Raw genomic sequence first — 21,555 nt, forward strand, 5'->3', positions numbered from 1 at the left:
AGCTGATTGTGGACTTCAGGAAGGGTAAGACAAAGAAACACATACCAATCCTGTCATGTCAGGTGTTGAAACAGGACCCAACTGCAGGGCACAGACACTGGAGAAGGAACCCAAGGACAAGATGGGATGCAGCCAAGGCAAGAAAAGCAGGACCAGGACGAGGGACTGGGAACAAGGAGACAAAGTGGATTCCAAGCCCGAGACTGGACAAGAACCCAGAACCTGGGTCTTACCTCAGGCTCAGACCCCCAAACCCAGGCAAGGACATGACAAGGCTTGGCTAGGGACTTGAGGCTTGGGTTGAGGCTTGAGGCTAGAGGCTATAGGCTTGAGCTAGGGGCAGACTAGGAACTGTACACAAACATAGAGCCAGGGCTTATCCACCAACAAGCCAGGACTCATCTTTAACAAGGCACTGGCATAAGACAGAACAGTACATCAACATGGAGCCAGGACTTATCCACCAACAAGCCAGGACTCATCTATAACAAGGCACTGGCATGAGACAGAACAGTACACAGACAGAGCCAGGACTCATCTTTGACAAGGCACTGGCATGAGACAGAACAGTACACAGACAGAGCCAGGACTCATCTTTAACAAGGCACTGGCATGAGACAGAACAGTACACAGACAGAGCCAGGACTCATCTTTAACAAGGCACTGGCATGAGACAGAACAGTACACAGACAGAGCCAGGACTCATCTTTAACAAGGCACTGGCATGAGACAGAACAGTACACAGACAGAGCCAGGACCTATCCACCAACAAGCCAGGACTCATCTATAACTCCACACAAAGATGTGGCAGGACCATCCATCAGGTAACAGCAGAACAGCCTGACCTACCCAACAGGGGCAAAGACAAGACAGATTCCCCCCACAGGGCAACAGCAGAACAGCCTGACTTACCCCACAGAGGCAAGGACAAGACAAGACAGATCCCCCCACAGGGCAACAACAGAACAGCCAGACTTACCCCACAGGGGCAAGGACAGGAAGAGACAAACACCAAGGAACAACAGACAGTTCCACCTCTGCATCAGGGTAGCTCCAAGTAGCCATTATGGCCAGCAGCCTTGGCTGGCTACAGAAACAACCAGATCCCTACCTAGCTCAGAGTGACTGACAGTCACCCAGCTGGCCCAGGAAACTGCTGAATCCATTCCACAATGACCATTCCAACTACTACCAGCAAGGCTCCCAGAAGCCATGGTTCTCCAACACAGCCCCAAGGATGACAAGAGTCCATTCTATTCTTCCACCAACCATCTACGCCATAGGCATCTTGACACAACAACAACAACAACAACAACAACAACAACAACAACAACAACAACAACAACAACAACAACAACAACAACAACAACAACAACAACAACACTCAATACCAGGGCCACTTATATTCCCGGTGCCAATATGAGTCTCAGGTGTTTCTAGTTAAGTCCAACCACTGCAAGGGACCGTTGGAAAACCCGGAGTCCAGAGTCTGCGGACCAGACCACGGACTTCGGACTGAACCACCACAAATCCTCATAGAAAATTCAGAAGTGGAGAGAGTGAGCAGCTTCAAGTTCCTGGGTGTCAAGATTTCTGAGGATCTAACCTGGTCCCAACATATTGATGTAGTTATAAAGAAGGCAAGACAGTGGCTATACTTTATTAGGAGTTTGAAGAGATTTGGCACATCAACAAATACACTCAAAAATTTTTATAGCTATACCATGGAGAACATTCTGACAGGCTGCATCACTGTCTGATATGGAGGGGCTACTGCACAAGACCGAAAGAAGCTGTAGAAGGTTGTAAATCTAGTCAGCTCCATCTTGGGCACTAGCCTACAAAGTACCCAGGCATCTTTAGGGAGCGGTGTCTCAGAAAAGCAGCGACAATATTAAGGACCCCCAGCACCCAAGGCATGTCCTTTTCTCACTGTTCCATGAGGTAGGAGGTACAGAAGCCTGAAAGCACATACCCAACAATTCAGGAACAGCTTCTTCCCTTCTGCCATCCGATTCTAAACGGACATTGAAGCTTTATACACTACCTCACTTTTTTTTAATATACAGTATTTCTGTTTTTGCATGTTTTTAAAATCTTTTCAATATACGTAATTGATTTACTTGTTTATTTACTATTATTATTATATTTATTATTATTTTCTCTCTCTCTGCTAGATTATGTATTGTATTGAACTGCTGCTGCTAAGTTAACAAATTTCCTGTCACATGCCAGTGATAATAAACCTGATTCTGATTCTGATTCTGATTTACCCTATCTATATCTCTCATTATTTAGTATACCTCTATCAAATCTCTTCTCAATCTTCTATATTCCAAAGAATACAGTCCTAACTTACTCGATCTTTCCTTGTAACTCAGGTCCTCCAGATTCTGCAACATCCTTGTAGATTTTCTCTGCATCCTTACAAACTTGTTTACATCTTTCCTGTAGGAACTGAACAAAACTACACACTCTGCTCCGAATTAGGCTTCATCAACGTCTTATACAACCTCAACGTAACATTCCACTTTCAACAAATTATGTACCTATAGAACCAGATCCCTTAAATGCCATCTGCCATTTTCAGCCCATTTTTCCAGCTGATGCAGATCCATCCTCAAGCCATGATAGCCTTCCTCATTCACTACTACACACCCAAATTTGTTGTCATCTGCAAAGTTACTGATCCAGTTAACCACATTGCCATCCAGATAATTGATATAGATGACAAACAAAAAACGAACCAGCACCGATCTCTGCTGCACATCACTAGTCACAGGCCTCCAGTCAGAGAGGCAACCCACTATGACCACACTCTGGTTTCTCCCATGGAGCCAATGTCTAATCCAGTATAATACCTCATCCTGAATGCTGGGCGACTAAACCTTCTTGACCAGCCTCCCATGCGGGTCCTTGTCAAATGCCTTACTAAAATCCATGTAGACAAGATCCACTGACTTGACTTCATTAACTTTCCTGGTAACTTTCTCAAAAAGGTGCAATAATAACAGGGTTGTTGTGGTGGGAGATTTTAATTTCCCAAATATTGATTGGCATCTCCCTAGAGTGAGGGGTTTAGATGGGGTGGAGTTTGTTAGATGTGTTTAGGAAGGTTTCTTGACACAATATGTAGATAAGCCTATAAGAGGAGAGGCTATACTTGATCTAGTATTGGGAAATGAACCTGGTCAGGTGTCAGGTCTCTCAGTGGGAGAGCATTTTGGAGATAGTGATCACAATTCTATCTCCTTTACCATAGCATTGAAGAGGAATAGGAACAGACAAGTTAGGGAAATGCTTAATTGGAGTAAGGGGAAATATGAGGCTATCAGGCAGGAACTTGGAAGCATAAATTGGGAACAGATGTTCTCAGAGAAATGTACAGAAGAAATGTGGCAAATGTTCAGGGGATATTTGCGTGGGGTTCTGCATAGGTATGTTCCAATGAGGCAGGGAAAGGATGGTAGGGTACAGGAACCGTGGTGTACAAAGGCTGTTGTAAATCTAGTCAAGAATAAACGAAGAGCTTGCAAAAGATTCAAAAAAAACGAGGTAATGATGAAGATCTAGAAGATTATAAAGCTAGAAGGATGGAGCTTAAGAATGAAATTAGGAGAGCCAGAAGTGGCCATGAGAAGGTCTTGGCAGACAGGATAAAGAAAAACCCCAAGGCATTCTACAGGTATGTGAAGAGCAAGAGGATAAGATGTGAGAGAATAGGACCAATTAAGTGTGACAGTGGAAGAGTGTATGGAAGCAAAGGAGATAGCAGAGGTACTTAATGAATACTTTGCTTCAGTATTTACTACAGAAAAGGATCTTGGCGATTGTACAGATGACTTGTAGCACACTGAAAAGCTGGAGCATGTGGATATTAAGGAAGAGGATGTTCTGGAGTTTTTGGAAAGCTTCAAGTTGGATACGTCACCGGGACTGGACATGATGTACCTCGGACTGTTGTGGGAGGTGAGGGAGGAGATTGCTGAGTCTCTGGCAATGATCTTTGCATCATCAATTAGGATGGGAGAGGTTCTGGAGGATTGGAGGGTTGCTGATGTTGTTCCCTTATTCAAGAAAGGGAGTAGAGATAGCCCAGGAAATTATAGACCAGTGAGTCTTACTTCCATGGTTGGTAAGTTGATGGACATGACCCTGAGAGGCAGGATTTATGAACATTTGGAGAGGCATAACATGATTAGGAATAGTCAGGATGGCTTTGTGAAAGGTAGGTCGTGCCTTACGAGCCTGATTGAACTTTTTGAGGATGTGACTAAGTGCATTGATGATGGTAGAGCAGTAGATGTAGTGTATATGGATTTCAGCAAGTCATTTGACAAGGTACCCCATGCAAGGTTTATTGAGAAAGTAAAGAGGCATGGGATCCAAGGGGACATTGCTTTGTGGATCCAGAACTGGCTTGCCCAGAGAAGGGAAAGAGTGGTTGTAAACGGGTCACCAGTGGTGTGCCTCAGGGGTCTGTTCTGGTACCCCTACTCTTCCTGATTTTTATAAATGACCTGGATGAGGAAGTGGATGGGTTCGTAAATTTGCTGATGACACAAAGGTTGGAGGTGTTGTGGCTAGTGTGGAGGGTTGTCAGAGGTTACCACAGGACATTGATAGGATGCAAAACTGGGCTGAGAAGTGGCACATGGAGTTCAACCCAGATAAGTGTGAGGTGGTTCATTTTAGTAGGTCAAATATGATGGCAGAATATAGTATTAATGGTAAGACTCTTGGCAGTGTAGAGGATCAGAGAGATCTTGGGGTCCGAGTCCATAGGACACTCAAAGCAGCTGTGCAGGTTGACTCAGTGGTTAAGAAGGTGTACAGTGCATTGGCCTTCATCAACCATGGGATTGAGTTTAGGAGCCGAGAGGTAATGTTGCAGCTATATAGGACCCTGGTCAGACCCCACTTGGAGTACTGTGCTCAGTTCTGGTCGCTTCATAAACAGGAAGGATGTGGAAGCCATAGAAAGGGTGCAGAGGAGATTTACAAGGATGTTGCCTGGATTGGGGAACATGAGAATAGGTTGAGTGAACTCGGCCTTTTTTCCTTGGAGCAATGGAGGATGAGAGGTGACCTGATAGAGGTGTACAAGGTAATGAGAGGCACAAAGTATGGATAGTCAGAGGCTTTTTCCAGGGCTGAAATGACTAGCACAGAAGGGCATTGTTTTAAGGTGCTTGGAGGTACGTACAGAGAAGATGTCAGGGGTAAGTTTTTTACACAGAGAGTGGTGAGTGTGTGAGTGCCGGTGGTGGTAGTAGAGGCAGAAGTGATAGGGTCTTTTATAAGACTCCTGGATAGGTACATAGGAGCTTAGAAAAATAGAGGGCTTTGGGTAAACCTAGGATGTTCTAAGGTAAGGACCTGTTCGGCACAGCTTTGTGGGCTGAAGGGCCTGTATTTTGCTGTAGGTTTTCTATGTTTCTAAAAACTCCAAAAGATTGGTTAGACATGACCTACCATGCACTGAGCCATGCTGACTATCCTTAATTAGTCCAGGTCTATCCAAGTACTTATATATCTTGTCCCTTAGAATACCTTCCAATAACTTTCCTACAACTGATTGTCAGACTCAGTGGCCTGTAATTTCCTGGTTTCTGTTTAGAGCCTTTTTTGAATGGAGTTAAAAACAGTATGTCTCCAACTTGCAGGCACTATGGGGTGAGGGTAACCGGTTGATGCATCACACAGGACAGAAACTCCTGCAAACTAGACATCAGCCAATGGCAGGCCTGTGACTGCTGATCTGTAAGCTGGAACCTCTGGGTCGGAGCTTGGTCGGCTGCTGCGCAGCGTCGTCAACCCCGATGTGTATGGCATTGATATCTGGCTGCAAAAGACAATCAGCCACAGTATTATTTTTCCCTTCAATGTGCTGTATGTCAGTCATGAATTCCAAAACGTAGGCCAGGTGTTGTTGCTGCCGTGCAGTCGAAGGGTCTGGCACATAGTCCATCGCGTGCATGAGGGGTTTGTAGTCAATGAACACTGAAATTGCGGCCCTCCAGTAGAAAACAAAAATGGCAGACAGCCAGTTAAGCTTATGGTCAAACATCCTGTACTTCTCGGGGGTGGGGGCATATATAGAAACTCAAGAAGGCCAAATGGGGTTATAACAGCAGTTCTGGGAATGTCCTCAGGACGTACAGCCACCTGTTAGTAGCCCCTTCTGGTTAAACATGCCAAAAGGTCCTGAATATGTGGACCAGGTAACGATCGAGGTTGGTGGCCTCATTAGAGCAGCACTAATGGTGTCATTGACTACAACCACCATTGGGCTTAGGGATCATGTCGAGGGGTGAAGCTCAAGGACTATGAGATCTGTGAACAATGCCATGCACTTCCACGTTAGCAATTTCAGCTTTCATAATGGCTGGCTTTTCTGAGTACAGTCTATGTGCATGGCCGTGGACTGATGAGGCAGTTGTGGAAATGTAATGCTCAACCACAAGCTTTGTGACTGTATTGAACTGAATTGACTTTATTTCTTACATCTCTCACATACATAAGGAATAAAAATCTTTACATTATGTCTCTGTCTAAGTGTGAAATGTGCAATCATAGTAATTTATAATAATATATAATAAATAGAACAGTCAATGTAACATAGAAAGACACTCAAATCAGAGTGAGTTAATCAGTCTGATGGCCAGGTGGAACGAAGCTGCCTCGGAGCCTGTTGGTCCTGGCTTTTATGCTGTGGTACCATTTCCTGGATGATAACAGCTGGAACAGTTTGTGGTTGGGGTGATTCGGGTCTCCAATGATCCTATGGGCTCTTTTTTCACACCTGCTCTTGTAAATGTTCTGAATCATGGCAAATTCACATCTACAGATGCACTGGGTTATTTGCACCACTCTCAATTAAGGGAGGTGCAGTTCCCATACCAGGCACTGATGCAGCCAGTCAGGATGCTCTGAATTGTTCCCCTGTAGATATTTCTTAAGATTTAGGAGCCCATACCAAACTTCCTCAACCGTCTGAGGTGAAAGAGCACTGTTGTGCTTTTTTCACCACCCAGCTGGTGTGTACAGATCATGTGGGATCCTCAGTGATGTGGATGCTGAGGATGCTTGAGAGGTGATTACCCTCTCAACCTCAGATCCATTGATGTCAATAGGGGTTACCTGTCTCCATTCCTCCTGTAATCCACAACCAAAATGTGTTTTCTTGACACATAAGACCATAAGATATAGGAGCAGAAGTAGGCCATTTGGCCCATTGAGTGTGCTCTGTCATTCAATCATGGGCTGATCCAATTCTTCCAGTCATCCCCACTCCCCCCATACCCTTTAATGCCCTGGCTAATCAAGAACATATCTATCTCTGTCTTAAATGCACCCAATGACTTGGCCTTCACAGCCATTTGTGGCAACAAATTCCACAGATTTACCACCCTCTGACTAAAGTAATTTCTCCACATCTCTGTTCTCAATGGACATCCTTCAATCCTGAAGTTGTACCCTCTTGTCCTAGAATCCCCTACCATGGGAAATAACTTTGCCATATCTAATCTGTTCAGGCCTTTTAGCATTCAGAATGTTTCTATGAGATCCCCTTTCATTCTCTTAAACTCCAGGAACTGCAGCCCAACAGCTGCCAGATGTTCCTCATACGGTAACCTTTTCATTCCTGGAATCATTCTCGTGAATCTTCTCTGAACCTTCTCCAATGTCAGTATATCCTTTCTAAAGTAAGGAACCCAAAACTGCACACAATACTCCAAGTGATCTCATGAGTGTTTTATAGAGCCTCAACATCACATCCCAGCTCTTATATTCTATACCTCTAGAAATGAATGCCAGCATTGCATTTGCCTTCTTCATACCGATTCAACCTGGAAATTAACTTTTAGGGTATCCTGCACAAGGACTCCCAAGTCCCTTTGCATCTCTGCATTTTGAATTCTCTCCCCATCTAAATAATAGTCTGCCCATTTATTTCTTCCACCAAAGTGCATGACCATACACTTTCCAACATTGTATTTCATTTGCCACTTTTTTGCCCATTCCCCTAAACTATCTAAGTCTCTCTGCAGGCTCTCTCTTTCCTCAGTACTACCTATCTTCATATCATCAGCAAATTTAGCCACAAATCCATTAATCCCATAGTCCACACCATTGACACACATCATAAAAAGCAGCGATCCCAACACTGACCCTTGCTGAACCCCACTGGTAACTGGCAGCCAGCCAGAATAGGATCTTTTTATTCCCACTCTCAGTTTTCTGCCAATCAGCCAATAATCCACCCATGCTGGTAACTTCCCCGTAATTCTCTGGGCTCCTATCTTACTAAGCAGCCTCATGTGTGGTATCTTTTCAAAGGCCTTCTGAAAATCCAAGTACACCACATCTACTACATCTCCTTTGTCTACCATGCTTGTAATTTCCTCAGAAAATTGCAGTAGGTTAGTCAGGCTGTACAGTATTTGCCTTTCAGGAAACCATGCTGGCTTTTGTCTATCTTGTCATGTGCCTCCAGGTACTCCGTAATCTTATCCCTAGCAATTAATTACAACAACTTCCCAACCACTGATGTCAGGCTAACAGGTCTATAGTTTCCTTTCTGCTGCTTCCCACCCTTCTTAAATAGCAGAGTAACATCTGCAATTTTCCAGTCATCCGGTACAATCCCAGAATCTATCGATTCTTGAAAGGTCACCACTGTGTCCGAGAGATTACTTCTACCCTGTAAACCACCTCATTATTGTTTGAGATTAGGCCAATCAATGTAGTGTCGTCGGCAAATTTAATTAGCAGATTAGAGCTGTGAGTGATGATACAGTCATGGGTATACAGGGAGTAAGGAGGGGACTTAGTACACAGCCCTGAAGGGCTCTTGTGTTGAGAGTCAGAGGGGTGGGAGTGAGGGAGCCCACTCTTCTCACCTGCTTCCTGTTGAGTCTGGATGGCACTAAGGTCTTGAATGCTGAACTGTAGTCCAAGAACAGCATTCTAACATAAACATCCTTCTTCTCCAGATGTGTAAGGACTGTGTAGAGCTTTGAATATTACGTCATCTATCAATCGGTTGTGTCGGTAGGTGAATTGTAGGGGGTCCAGTGTGGGTGGTAGCAAACTGCAAATGTAGTCCTTGACCAGCCTCTCAAAGTATTTACTTATTATTGAGGTGAGTGCAACAGGATGTCAGTCATTTAGACATGTTACTTTGGACTTGTACAGGGATAATGGTGGATGTTTTGAAGCAGGAGGGCACTCTACACTGGGAGAGGGACAGATTAAGTGTCAGTAAACACACCTGCCAGTTGTGCTGTGCACATCCTGAGTACTCGCCCTTGGATGCCGTTTGGTCCTTCAGCCTTGTGACTGTCCATTCATTGGAAACACCTCAGAGATGACCAGGTTGCAGGTTGTAGCGGTGGCTTTCCTCGGAGGCTCAGAGTTAGCTACATCGAATTGAGCATAAAAGCGATTGAGCTCATCTGGGAGAGAGGCCGCACCACAACATTTAGCTTTGAAGATCATAGCTGCTTTTCTTGATCCCCTGCTGACTGCCAGCAATGTAAGCTCAGAGTCACGCCTTAAGTGCTGTTTGCACGGAACTATTGATCCAGGCTTTCTGGTTCGAGAAGACCCTGACTGAATTCTGGGGGACAACATCGTTGATGCACTTCCGGATGAAGTATGTGACTCCATCAGTGAACTCGGACATCATCATCATGGAAGACATTCTAGTCGATGTCATCGAAGCAGTCCTGCAGCATGGAGGCTGATTGGTTGGACCAACAGTAGATGGTTTTAACTATGGCTGCCTCTTTTTCAGCTTCTGCCTGCACGTTGAGAGAAGCAGGATCGAAGAGTGATCTGATTTTCCAAAAGGTGGGCAAAGGAGAGCTTTGTAAGTGTTGCAGAAGGGAGAGTAGCAGTAGTCGAGTAAGTTATCTCCCTAAGTGTAGTGGATAATTTGGGCTTAACGAAGTTTGGGAATTTGTCCAGCAGGTGATTGAATTCACATGTAGTGGTCAATGCTTGACAGAGTCGTCGTTGGGAGCTTACTGGGGGTACAGGGTAACAATCCAAACTCCTTTGCATTTGCAAGCGGTGGTTTTAAAGATGTACTATCAGTCTTTGGGCCCATAGGAAATCTGCGTCGAGCGGAGGTCTAGCAACTAGTGCTAGTATCTCTCAGGAAGCATTGCCCTAACAAGGTGCCTGTAATGAGTTGGAATGTAATGTCACAAGTTTACAAAACACTGGTTATGCCACCCTTGGAGTATTGTGTGCAGTTCTGGTCGTCATACTCTCGGAGGTTCTGACTCAGAATCAGGTCTAATATTGTCAGCATATGTCGTGAAATTTGTTGTTTTGCAACAGCAGTTCATTGCAATATACAATTATTAAAAAAACCTATATATCACAATAAGACCTGCAGTATATATAAGTAATTAAATTAAATAAGTAGTGTAAAAACGAGAGCAAAAAATAGTGAGGTAGTGTACATGGGTTCAGTGTCCATTCAGAAATCTGATGGGAGAGGGTTAGAAGCTGTTCCTCAGATATTAAGTGTATGTCTTCAGGTTCCTGTACCTCCTCATTGAAGGTAGCAATGAGAAGGTGACACGTTCCGGGTGAGGGGTGTCCATAATGATGAACGACTTCTTCTTGAGGCATTTCTCCTTGAAGATGTCCTTGATGCTGGGGAGACTTTTGCCTGTGATGGAGCTGGCTGAGTTTACAACATTCTGCAGCTTTTTCTGATCCTGTGCAGTGGCCTCTCCATACCAGACAGTGATGCAATCAGTTAGAATGCTCTCCACGGGTCATCTGTAGAAATTTATGAGCATCTTTGTTGACCTACCAAGTCTCCTCAAACTCCTAATGAAATATAGCTGCTGTTGTGCTTTCTTTGTCATTGCATCAATATGTTGGCCCAGTATAGATCTTCAAAGATGCTGATGTCCAGTTGATCCCTTGATGAGGTCTGGTGAGTGTTCCCCTGACTGTCCATTCTTGAAGTCCTCAATCAATTCCTTGGACTTACTGACATTGAGTGCAAGATTGCTGTTGTGACCCTACTCAACCAACTGATCTATGTCACTTCTGCATGCCTCATCATCATTGACTGAAATTCTGCCAACAATAGATGTGTCAGTGACAAATGTATAAATGGCTTTTGAGCTGTACATTGCCACACAGCTGTGGGTGTAGAAAGAGTAGAGCAGTGGGCTAAGCATGCATCTTTTCAGTGCGCCTTTGTTTACTGTCAGCAAGGAGATGTCATCTTTGATCCACAGTGACTGTGGTCTCTGTGAGGAAGTCAAGGATTTAGTTTCCATAGATTCTGCCTGATCTGTTGAATTTCTCCAGCATTTTGTGTGCATTAAACTACAGGGAGATTGTGATTACACTGGAGAATGCAAAGGTGATTCACACAATGTTGTCTGGATTGGAGGACTTCTGTTGTGGGAATAGATTGAATAGGTTGGGTTTGTCTCAGAGTGAAGAAGATCGAGGGATGAGATATATGAGATGAGAACCATAGATAGGGTAGATAAAGTATCTTTCCTATGCTATGGAAAAGGCTTAAGGAAAGAGGAAGGAATTTTTAAAGGGATCTCAGATGTAGGCTTTTAGTCATAGAGTCCAACTGCATGGAAACTGGCCTTTCGGCCTAACTGATTCATGCCAATCATCAGCCATCCAATTACACTAAACCTACATTATTCCTATTTGTATTCTCGCTACAGACTCATCAACACCATCTACGTGCCCCCCCCCCCCCAATCTTGCACACACACGTTCTGCCACTCAGCTGCACAAAAGGGGCAGTTTACAGAAACCTGAATATGCAGAGAATGGAGTGATATGGACCAGGTGCGCATGCAGAAAGGATTGGGTGACGGTAGCCTAATTAGTTCAGTGCAACTATTAGTTCTGCTCTGAGTTCTATAAAACAGAGGACCCAGCACCAATCCCTGCAGAACGTCACAGGCCTCCAATCTACAAAACCACCCTCCACTGCTCCTAACACCAAGCCAGTTTTGCTTAAGTCAACTCAAGTCAGGTTTGTTATCAAGTGTGAAGAGGTATAGCTACAACTCATCCTGAATCCTATCTGTTTTAACCTTCAGGGCCTGCCTACCACATGGGACTTGTCGAAGTCCTGTCAGCTCATAGAGCAGGGATAGCCCGTGTGAAAGGTGGAGGGAAGAAGTGGAGCAAGAGCTGGTAACTGATCCAAGAGAGGGATGGGCAGGGGCGGCTGTTGATAGTCAAATGGGGGAGGGGAGAGATGGTTCAGTTCAGATAAAGGGTCTTGGCTGCTCATTTCTCTCCATAGATGCTGCCTAACCTGCTGAGTTCCTCAGACTTTCTATGTTTTGCTCCATATTCCTGCAGTGGCTGTCTATTGTCTCTCCATAATACTATAGAGGCCCTGTAATCTGGCTACACAATAATAGAAGGGACCTGCAGCTTGGACACATAATGCAGTGTATGAGACATTTGGACCTTGGTAAGGAGGAAGTTTCCAAACTGGACTCCCAGTTGCAGTGTTTGCCAATCGCTCGATGGGGCAGTGTATCTCTGTTGATTGTGAGACTGGCACAATCTGTAGCTCTTGCTGTGGTTTCCCTGGAAACAGCAGCAGTGGAGAAGGCTGGTTCCCAGACAGACTTGGCAGTATGTCACAGAATGTGTAAACAAAGTCCCCTCCATCATCACTTCAACAACAGCAAGAGATCGTCCATCCACTGCAGAGGGAAGCAAAGGCAAAGCTCCAGGTGGTGGGCTTCCAGTTACAAATCCCACACAAATTGATGCGCTGGGCAAAGATGGGGCAAGTGCAGTTGTGAAGATGTTGATTGCAGGTTAGCTGACATTTAGGATCAGTTCTATATTATAGAGGCACCTAAACCTTAGCAAAACTATTTGGTTTGTGCTAAGGACTTGTTAGTCCTCTTTAACTAAAATATATTTCAATCAAATCTGAACTGTTGAAAGCAGCAAATTGGTTGTGCCCAGCAGGACAGAAAGAGACCTTGAGTCCTCGCCTACCATTAGCCACCCATCTATATTAATCCTGTATTATTACCTTTTTATTCTCTCCTCATTCCCACCATCTCCCCCAATTTGAATACTTCACACCAGTTGTAAATTATTATAACTTTTACAATCAAACAGGATTGGCACAATTTTACCCAGGAAAGGATAAAGCATTGAAGGCAGTCCTAAAGAAATTCACCAGGATCACTCACACATCTTTGATCTTTTCAACGATTTCAGGTTCCCTGGCCCCAAGCATTTTATTTTCACCATGGATGTCCAGTCCCTATATACTTCCATCCCCCACCAGGAAGGCCTCAAAACCTTCCTTTTCCTTCTGGTCACCAGACCCAACCCTCTTCCCCTCCACTAGACATCTGTCTTCAAACAAAAGGTGTAGCCATGGGCAGTTGCATGGGTCCCAGCTATGCCTGCCTTTTTGTCAGCTACGTGGAACAGTCTATGTTCTAAGCTTACACTGGAATCACTCCCCGACTCCCCTATCACTCCTACGCTACATCTCATGACTATATTGGTGCTGCTTTCTGCACCCGTCCTGAACTTGTCAACTTCATCAACTTTGCCAATTTCCACCAACAGCCTGCCTTCAAATTTACCTGGTCTATTTCTGACACCTCCTTCCCTTTTCTCAATCTCTTTGTCTCTACCTCTGGAGACAGCTTATCTACTGCTGTCTATTATAAACCCACTGATTCTCACAGCTACCTGGACTGTACCTCTTCCCACACCTACTTGCAAAAATGCCATCCCCTTCTCTCAATTCCTCCGTCTCAGCCACATCACCTCTCAGGATGAGTCTTTTCATTCCAGAATGGAGATGTCCTCCTTCTTCAAAGAAAGTGGGTTCCCTTCTCTCCTTCAACCGCATCTCTTCCATTTTGCGTATACCTGCCCTCACTCCATCATCCTGCCACCACGGATAGGGTTCCCCTTGTCATCACTTGCCTTCCAGCAGCCTCTGCATCCAGCACATAATTCTCCATAACTTCCACCATCTCCAACAGGATCCCATCATCAAGCACATCTTTCCCTTCCCCGTCCCACCTGTTTTCGGCAAGGGTTGCTCCCTATGCGTCTCCCTTGTCCAATTATCCCTCCCCACTGATCTCCCTCCTGGCACTTCTCCTTGCAAGTGGAACACCCGCCCCTTCACCTCCTCCCTCAATACCATTCAGTACCTCAAACTGTCCTTCCAGGTGAGGCGACACCTGGAGAAACCTGTGAGACTGTTGGAGTCATCTATTGTATCATGAGCTTCCGGTGTGTCCTCTTATATATCGGTGAGACTTGATACAGATTGGGAGATCGCTTTGCCAGAAAAAGCGGGAACTCCCAGTGGCCACCCATTTTAATTCCACTTCCCATTCCCATATGTCCATCCATGGCCTCCTCTCCTGTTGCAATGAGGCCACACTAGGTTTGAAGCAACACCTTATTTTCCTTCTGGGTAGCTTCCAACCTGCTGGCATGAACATCGATTTCCCAAACTTCCAGTAATGCACCCTCCCCCACTTACTCTTTTCTCTCTCTCACCTTATCTCCTTGCCTGCCCATCGCCTCCCTCCAGTGCTCCTCTCCCTTTTTCTTTCTTCTATGGCCTTCTGTCTTCTCCTATTAGCTACCCCCTTCACCTTTTGATAGGAAGGCAAATACGGTGAAACCTTCCTGGAGGCCACCAACAGCAGCAGGATCCAGACTTATGAGAGGCGGGTGATGCTCTGCTTCAGTGGGTGGCGCTACACATGGGACTTCATTCTGGCTGAAGTGGCTAGACCTCTGCTCGATGCAGATTTCCTCTGTGCCTAAAGACTATTTGTTGATCTTGAGAACTGCTGGCTTGTGGATATCAAGGACTTTGTGTCATTACCTTGCTCCCTCAGTAAGTTCCCCACAACAACTCTCAAGTGTATGCACCACTACATGTGAGTTTACTCGACTTCTGGATGAATTCCCAAACCTCGCCAAGCCCACATTCTCTACTACATTACAAAACATGGGATCAAGCACCACATTTCTACCACTGGCCCACCAGTCCATGCCCACATGTATAGACTAAACCCAGAAAAACTGGCGACTGAGAAGGCTGAGTTTGCCAGTGTGGAGAGAGTTGGATTTACCACTTTCAGTGCCTCTCCTCCTTCGGTTCAGTATTTATTATTCATCTCAACTGCCCATGAAGATGATGGTGAGTTACATTCTTAAAATACTGCTGTCCTTCTGGTGAAGCAGTTCCCACTGCCAGGTGCAAAGCTTTGGGAGTTAAACCAACTGTGAGGGAGGACTAGTGATTTATGCCCAGGTCTGGTTAGCATGAAGTATGGAGGGAACCTGCAGGCAAGGTGTTCCCAAGTTTCAGTTGCCCTTGACTTTGTTTGTAGTATAAATCACTAACTTGGGAGTTACCACAGAGTGGTCAGAGTAAGTAACTCCAGTTAATTCTTTAAGTGGTGTTCACTAGCAGTCACTGTCGGACAGTGATGGAATGGTAAAGATGTTTAATGTGGTGCCAGTCAAACAGGATATCTTGTCAGGGATGGTCAGGGTACTGAACTTCTGGAGAGTTACAGGAGCTGCACTCACCAAGGCAAGAGTAGAGTTTCAGAAGCTTCATGGAGGAGGGGAATCAAAGGGAGATGATGAAGAGAAGAGAAAGGTAAGAGTTCAAAAAGATCAAAGTAAATTTATTATCAAAATATAGGAATGATGATGAGGGCTGGTTCATGGACTTCGGTATTCTTCTTCCTGAAGTTGACAATCTGCTCTTTGGTTTTGCTAACGTTGACCGATGATGTTGAGCTACCCTTCAGCCAGATTTTCAATCTCCCTGCAATACATTGATTCCTTATCATCTTTGATTCGGTCAACAGTGGTTTCATCAGCAGTGGAGCTGCACTTAGCCATGTAAATATAAATATAAAATGAGAGAAGGCAACTAGAACAGGCAATGGGAAAAAGGTGAGGGTAAGAGAGAGTAATTACTGGAAGCTGGAGAAATTATTGTCTATGCCATCAAGTTGAAAGCTGCTCATATGGATACAAAGTGTTGTTCCTCCAATCTGATTTGGCTCATCACAGCAGCAAAGGAGGCCGTGGGCTGACATGTCGGAATGGGAATGGGAATTTGAATTGAAGCGGATAGACACCAGGAGATCCTGCCTTTGTGGTGGAAAGAGCAAAGGTATTTGATGAAGCTATTATCCAATTGGCATCGGTTCTCACAGATGTAGAGGAGGCTGTACCAATAGCACTGGATACATTAGAGGACAACAACAGACTCACAGGTGAAGTTTTGCCTCACCTAGAAGGACTGTTCGGGCCCCTGAATGGTGTTAAGAGAGGAGGTGTAGGGACAGGTGTAGCACTTATCACATTTACAGGGAGAAGTGCCAGAAGGATGATCAGTGATTTGGGACGAGTGGGCAAGGGAGTCATGTTTGGAACTATGGCAAGCAGAGGTGCTGGGCTGGAAGGAAAGATATGCTTGGTGGTAGCATCACAATGGAAATGGCGGAAGTTACAAAGAACAATGTGCCAGACACATAAGGCTCGTGGGTTGGTAGGTAAGGATGAGGGGAACCCAGTCCCTGGTATGACAGTGGGAGGATGGCGTGAGGGCAGATGTGCAGGCAATGGAGGAGATGAAGTTGAGGCCAGCATTGATTGTGGCGAAAGGGAAAATACATTCTTTAAAAAAAGAGGACACCTCAAATGTGTGGAATGGCAAGTCTCATCTTGAGAACTGATGCAGCAGAGATGGAGTACCTTTTTGTAAGGGACAGGGTTGAAAGAGGTATAGTCAAGATAACTGTGAGAGTCAGTAGGTTTGTAAAAGATGGGAGTAGATTGTCTGAATCAGAGCTGGAGATAGAGACATCGAGAAGGGGAGAGAGGCATCAGACAAGGAAATCTGAGAGCAGGGTGGAATTGGAGACAAAGTTGACGAAATTTATGAGCTTAGCAGGTGTGGATGAAACAGCACTAATGCAGCCATCAATGTAGCATAGAAAGAGTTGGGGAGCATTAGCAGTGAAGGCTTGGAACATGGACTGTTCCACATAGCCAACAAAAAGGCAGACATAGCTGGGGCCCATGTGGATGCTCAAGGCTGTAGCTTGGACTGGAAAAATTGAGAGGAACCAAAAGGAAAGTTGTTGAGGGTGAGGACAAGTTCCCCCAGACAGGGGAGGGGGAACTGCTTTGGTCTGTTGTCAATAAAGAAGCTGAGAAATTTAATGTGCCCCTGATGAGGGGTATAGGGGCTGGAGGTCTGTAGTGAAAATAAGGCAATCAGGGAGATGAAAGCGATGGATTGCATGTGAAGTGTCAGAGTTGACAGTGGAAAGGGTCTGAATTAAAGGGGACAAAACAGAGTTAAGGTGTGCATACATGAATTCAGTGGGGCAGGAGCAGTGGACAGTGAGGTTTGTACGAGGTAAAAATAAGCAGTGTGGGTACAGGAACTGTGAGACTGGTGATGGTCTCTCTTTAACTCGGGATATGCAGTAGGGCCACCAGTACATCACGGCCCTAGAGCCCTGATAACAGACCGAGAAGTTGCTCTCTGTTGTCATTGTTATTTTTTTGTTTCCAACTTGCCTGTCTTCCCAGGAATCCTCAATTCCAGGTTTTCCAGCTGCTTTAGTTCCATGAAATCCAATTATTGGAAAACAGCAGAATATTCCTCGCTTCCTGGTCTTTATGTTGGTTACAGACACTCTCTTATTTACTTGCAAGCTGTGTCATTGATGAGGGAGTTCCTGGTAAACAGGAACATGACTTCAAAGCATAAACACTCTCTGGGATATAAAACCCTGGCCCATCTCCAAGTGACTGCCAGTAACCCCAGTGACTCCAGCATGAAGTGGAAAGTACCACAACAAACATAAATACCCCCAGTACAGCCTGTGGATCCGATACCCCCAGTACAGCCGGTGGATCCGATATCTCCTGGTACAGCCGGTGGATCCGATATCTCCTGGTACTTCCGGTGGATCCGATATCTCCTGGTACAACCAGTGGATCCGATATCCCCTGGTACAGCCGGTGGATCCGATATCTCCTGGTACAGCCGGTGGATCCTATATCCCCTGGTACAGCCGGTGGATCCGATATCCCCTGGTACAGCCGGTGGATCCGATATCCCCTGATACAGCCGGTGGATCCGATATCCCCTGGTACAGCCGGTGGATCCGATATCCCCTGGTACAGCCGGTGGATCCGATATCTCCTGGTACAGCCGGTGGATCCGATATCTCCTGGTACAGCCGGTGGATCCGATATCCCCTAGTACAGCCGGTGGATCCGATATCCCCTGGTACAGCCGGTGGATCCGATATCCCCTGGTACAGCCGGTGGATCCGATATCCCCTGGTACAGCCGGTGGATCCGATATCTCCTGGTACAGCCGGTGGATCCGATATCTCCTGGTACAGCCGGTGGATCCGATATCCCCTGGTACAGCCGGTGGATCCGATATCCCCTGATACAGCCGGTGGATCCGATATCCCCTGGTACAGCCGGTGGATCCGATATCTCCTGGTACAGCCGGTGGATCCGATATCCCGATACAGCCGGTGGATCCGATATCCCCTGATACAGCCGGTGGATCCGATATCCCCTGATACAGCCGGTGGATCCGATATCTCCTGGTACAGCCCGTGGAGCTGATACCTCCTGGTACAGTACATGGAGTTGATATCCCTCGTTTCTGAACTCCTTTGGCCCTAAGAACCAGGGAATGAGAACAGGATTTCATCCAAGCCCAGGGTCCAATGTCAGGCTGGAGAGAGGCATCTGTCAATGGAAGACCAACCCAGCTCCTGATACCCCAGCATATCAGGGATGCTGTTGTGGTAGGCTTGTCCTCTCCACAGGTGGTAGGTGATTTCATTCCCCTGGCCCCTCCTTTAACCCCAGGTGTGTAGGTGAAAGACAGCGGGTGGGACATTGTACTAGGTCACATGACCTTACCAAGCCCACGTCAAGCAGACGTGTGTCAGTGTTCCTTTCTGAGTGGGGTAGCAATTCATTGAACCACCTTCTCCACATGTCACTGCAACCAGCTTTCCACTAGCTGTGGTACAGGATCAAACCTGTCTTTGACTTTCCCCCCTCCACTGCTTTCCACTCAGAGTGTTTAATGTTACTCTTGCCCTCCCAGTGCTGCCAGTAGAAAGGCCGTCTGCTGCACAGAGTGTACCATTCCTTGCAGCATTCTCCAGTGGGTGGTTCTAACACAGTAAACCTGTACATGGGAATTTCTGGTCTTCAGTAGGGACAATCCATATGTCAGTGACCTTCATTGGCTGTGGAGAAGTTTGCAGTCCTGTTCCTGCCCTGGAACACCATACACCTCCAGCAATTGTGTGGTCAACATTAGCAGGAGCTGTGGACTGTAGTGTTAGGTGGGAGGGTGGAGTGGAAGCATGGAGTAGGGTGGAATCGAGACAGGCTGAAGGTTGGGAGGAATGGAGTCTGAGAGGAAATGAGAGCTGGTCATGCTGGCAGGTTTTGGAGATCACACAAGGGTTGAGTGGAGTGAGGATCAAGCCAGAGGACAGAGTTGCAGAGGGATTGGAAGGCAATATTAAGCAAATATAATCCAGGAAGGAAGCATAAATCCTGGAGTACAGGGCAAGTCACTGAGTTATCAAGGTCTTTAGCTACCATAACACATTAACAAAAAGCCCATTATTCTGGCAATATACAATGTAAGCAATGTCCAATAGGTAGGTTCATTGGATCTATGTAGCTATTGTACAAGGTATTTACAATATATACAAATAAATACCATCACAAAAAGTAAACAAGAAGGGTGGATTATTGTGTGAACAGCTGCCGCTTGTCGATGCTGATTCCAGTAGTGCAGGTTTAGTCTGGTCGATCCGCCCAGCTACGTCTCTCAGTGCTTCTGACCATGGGCACTATGACAGATGGAGAGGAAATGTTGAAACTCTGTGTGTGGAGCAGTGATACTGACATTAGCCAACCTCCACAGCACTGTTCTGCAACTACAGTCAGACACCATCACCAGTCCTGCGTGCACACTGTCCTGTGCCTGTGCCAGGAACAGGACAAGAGAGCAAGAGTAGGCCAACCTGGCTGGTTCCATACACTGATCACTTTGAGTCTCTCCCTTCTCATCCCAAACTTGTGCCCTCTTGTTCTTGGTTCCCCAACCCTAGGAAAAGACTGTGCGCATATTCATCCATCATGATTTTATATTCCTCTATAAGATCACCCCTCATTCTCCTAAGCTCCAACAAAAGAATACACAACCTTCTCAACTTCTCTCCATAGCTCTGTCCTTCAAATCCTGGCAATCTTTCCAGCATAATGGCATCTTTCCTACATTGGGGTGACCAAATATGCTAAATGTGGTCTCATAGCATCCCAACCTCTGTACTCAGTTGCCTGATCAATGAAGACCAGCATGCCAAAAGCCTTTTTCACCATCCTGTCTACCTGCGATGCCACTTTAAGGGAACTTTGGTTCCTCTGATCTACAACGCTCCCCAAAGCCTTACTGTAAAAGTTGTACCCTCATTTGCCCTCCCAAAATGCAATATCTCGTGCTTAAAATTCTAAATTAATCATCAAAATATGTATATGTCACCAACTGCTACCCTGAGATTCATTTTCTTATGGACATTTACAGTAGGATGAAGAAGTACAATAGAGTCAATAAAAAAAACTGCACACAATGACTGACAAGCAATGCGCGAAAGAAGACAATCTGTGAAAATACAGTAATAATAAAAAAAGGGTAAATAAATAAATGGGTAGATCAATAAATAAGTAATACTGAGAACACAAGTTCTAGCCTCCTTAAAAGTGAGTCCATCTGAATCCAAATTAAGTTGCATTTGCCATTTCTCAACATTACTTGGCTGGTCAGCTGTCCCTGGAGATCCTGATAACCATCTTAACTGTCTGCAACACCACTTATATTAGAGTATTCTGCAGACTTTCTAACCATGTGTGACGTGTGAAGTGGTTCATTTCGGTAGGTCAAATTTGAAGACAGAATATAATATTAATGGTGAGACTCTTAGCAGTGTGAAGGATTTAAGAGATCTTGGGATTCGAGTCCATAGGACACTCAAAGCTGCTGTGCAGGTTGACAGTGTGGTTAAGAAGGCATATGGTATGTTGGCCTGCATCAACTGCGGGATTGAGTTCAAGAGCCATGAGGTAATGTTACAGCTATAGAAGATCTTAGACCTCCACTTGGAGTACCATGTTCAGTTCTGGTCACCTCATTACAGGAAGGATGTGGATACTATAGAGAGAGTGCAGAGGAGATTTACAAGGACGTTGCCTGGATTGGAGAGCACGCCTTATGAGAATAGTTTGAATGGACTTGGCCTTTTCTTCTTGGAGCAACAGAGACTGAGAGGTGACCTGATAGGGGTATATAAGAAGATGAGAGGCATTGATTGTGTGGACAGCCAGTGGCTTTTTCCCAGGGCACAAATGGTTAACACAAGGGAGCGTAGTTTTAAGGTGCTT

The 21,555-nt window shown here is 45.5% G+C and overlaps 1 protein-coding gene across 8 annotated transcripts in view; it reads right to left on the reverse strand.

Annotated features, from left to right (window-relative positions):
* Nucleotides 1-14,291: 14,291 nt before the first annotated feature.
* Nucleotides 14,292-21,555, reverse strand: part of LOC132406295 (lipoprotein lipase-like) — an 81,160-nt gene continuing 73,896 nt past the window's right edge. For 4 of the 8 annotated variants that reach the window (XM_059991740.1, XM_059991741.1, XM_059991744.1 and 1 more), the window contains exon 10: nucleotides 18,607-19,967. In XM_059991740.1, coding sequence (XP_059847723.1) covers nucleotides 19,946-19,967 — 22 coding nt within the window. In that variant the 3' untranslated portion in view covers nucleotides 18,607-19,945. Of the gene's footprint in view, nucleotides 15,869-18,606; nucleotides 19,968-21,555 lie in introns of those variants that run through there. The other 4 variants (XR_009516125.1, XM_059991743.1, XM_059991742.1 and 1 more) reach the window with 4 other exon arrangements.

The sequence above is a fragment of the Hypanus sabinus genome, chromosome 16, assembly GCF_030144855.1.
Source record: "Hypanus sabinus isolate sHypSab1 chromosome 16, sHypSab1.hap1, whole genome shotgun sequence".
Lineage (NCBI taxonomy): Eukaryota > Metazoa > Chordata > Chondrichthyes > Myliobatiformes > Dasyatidae > Hypanus > Hypanus sabinus.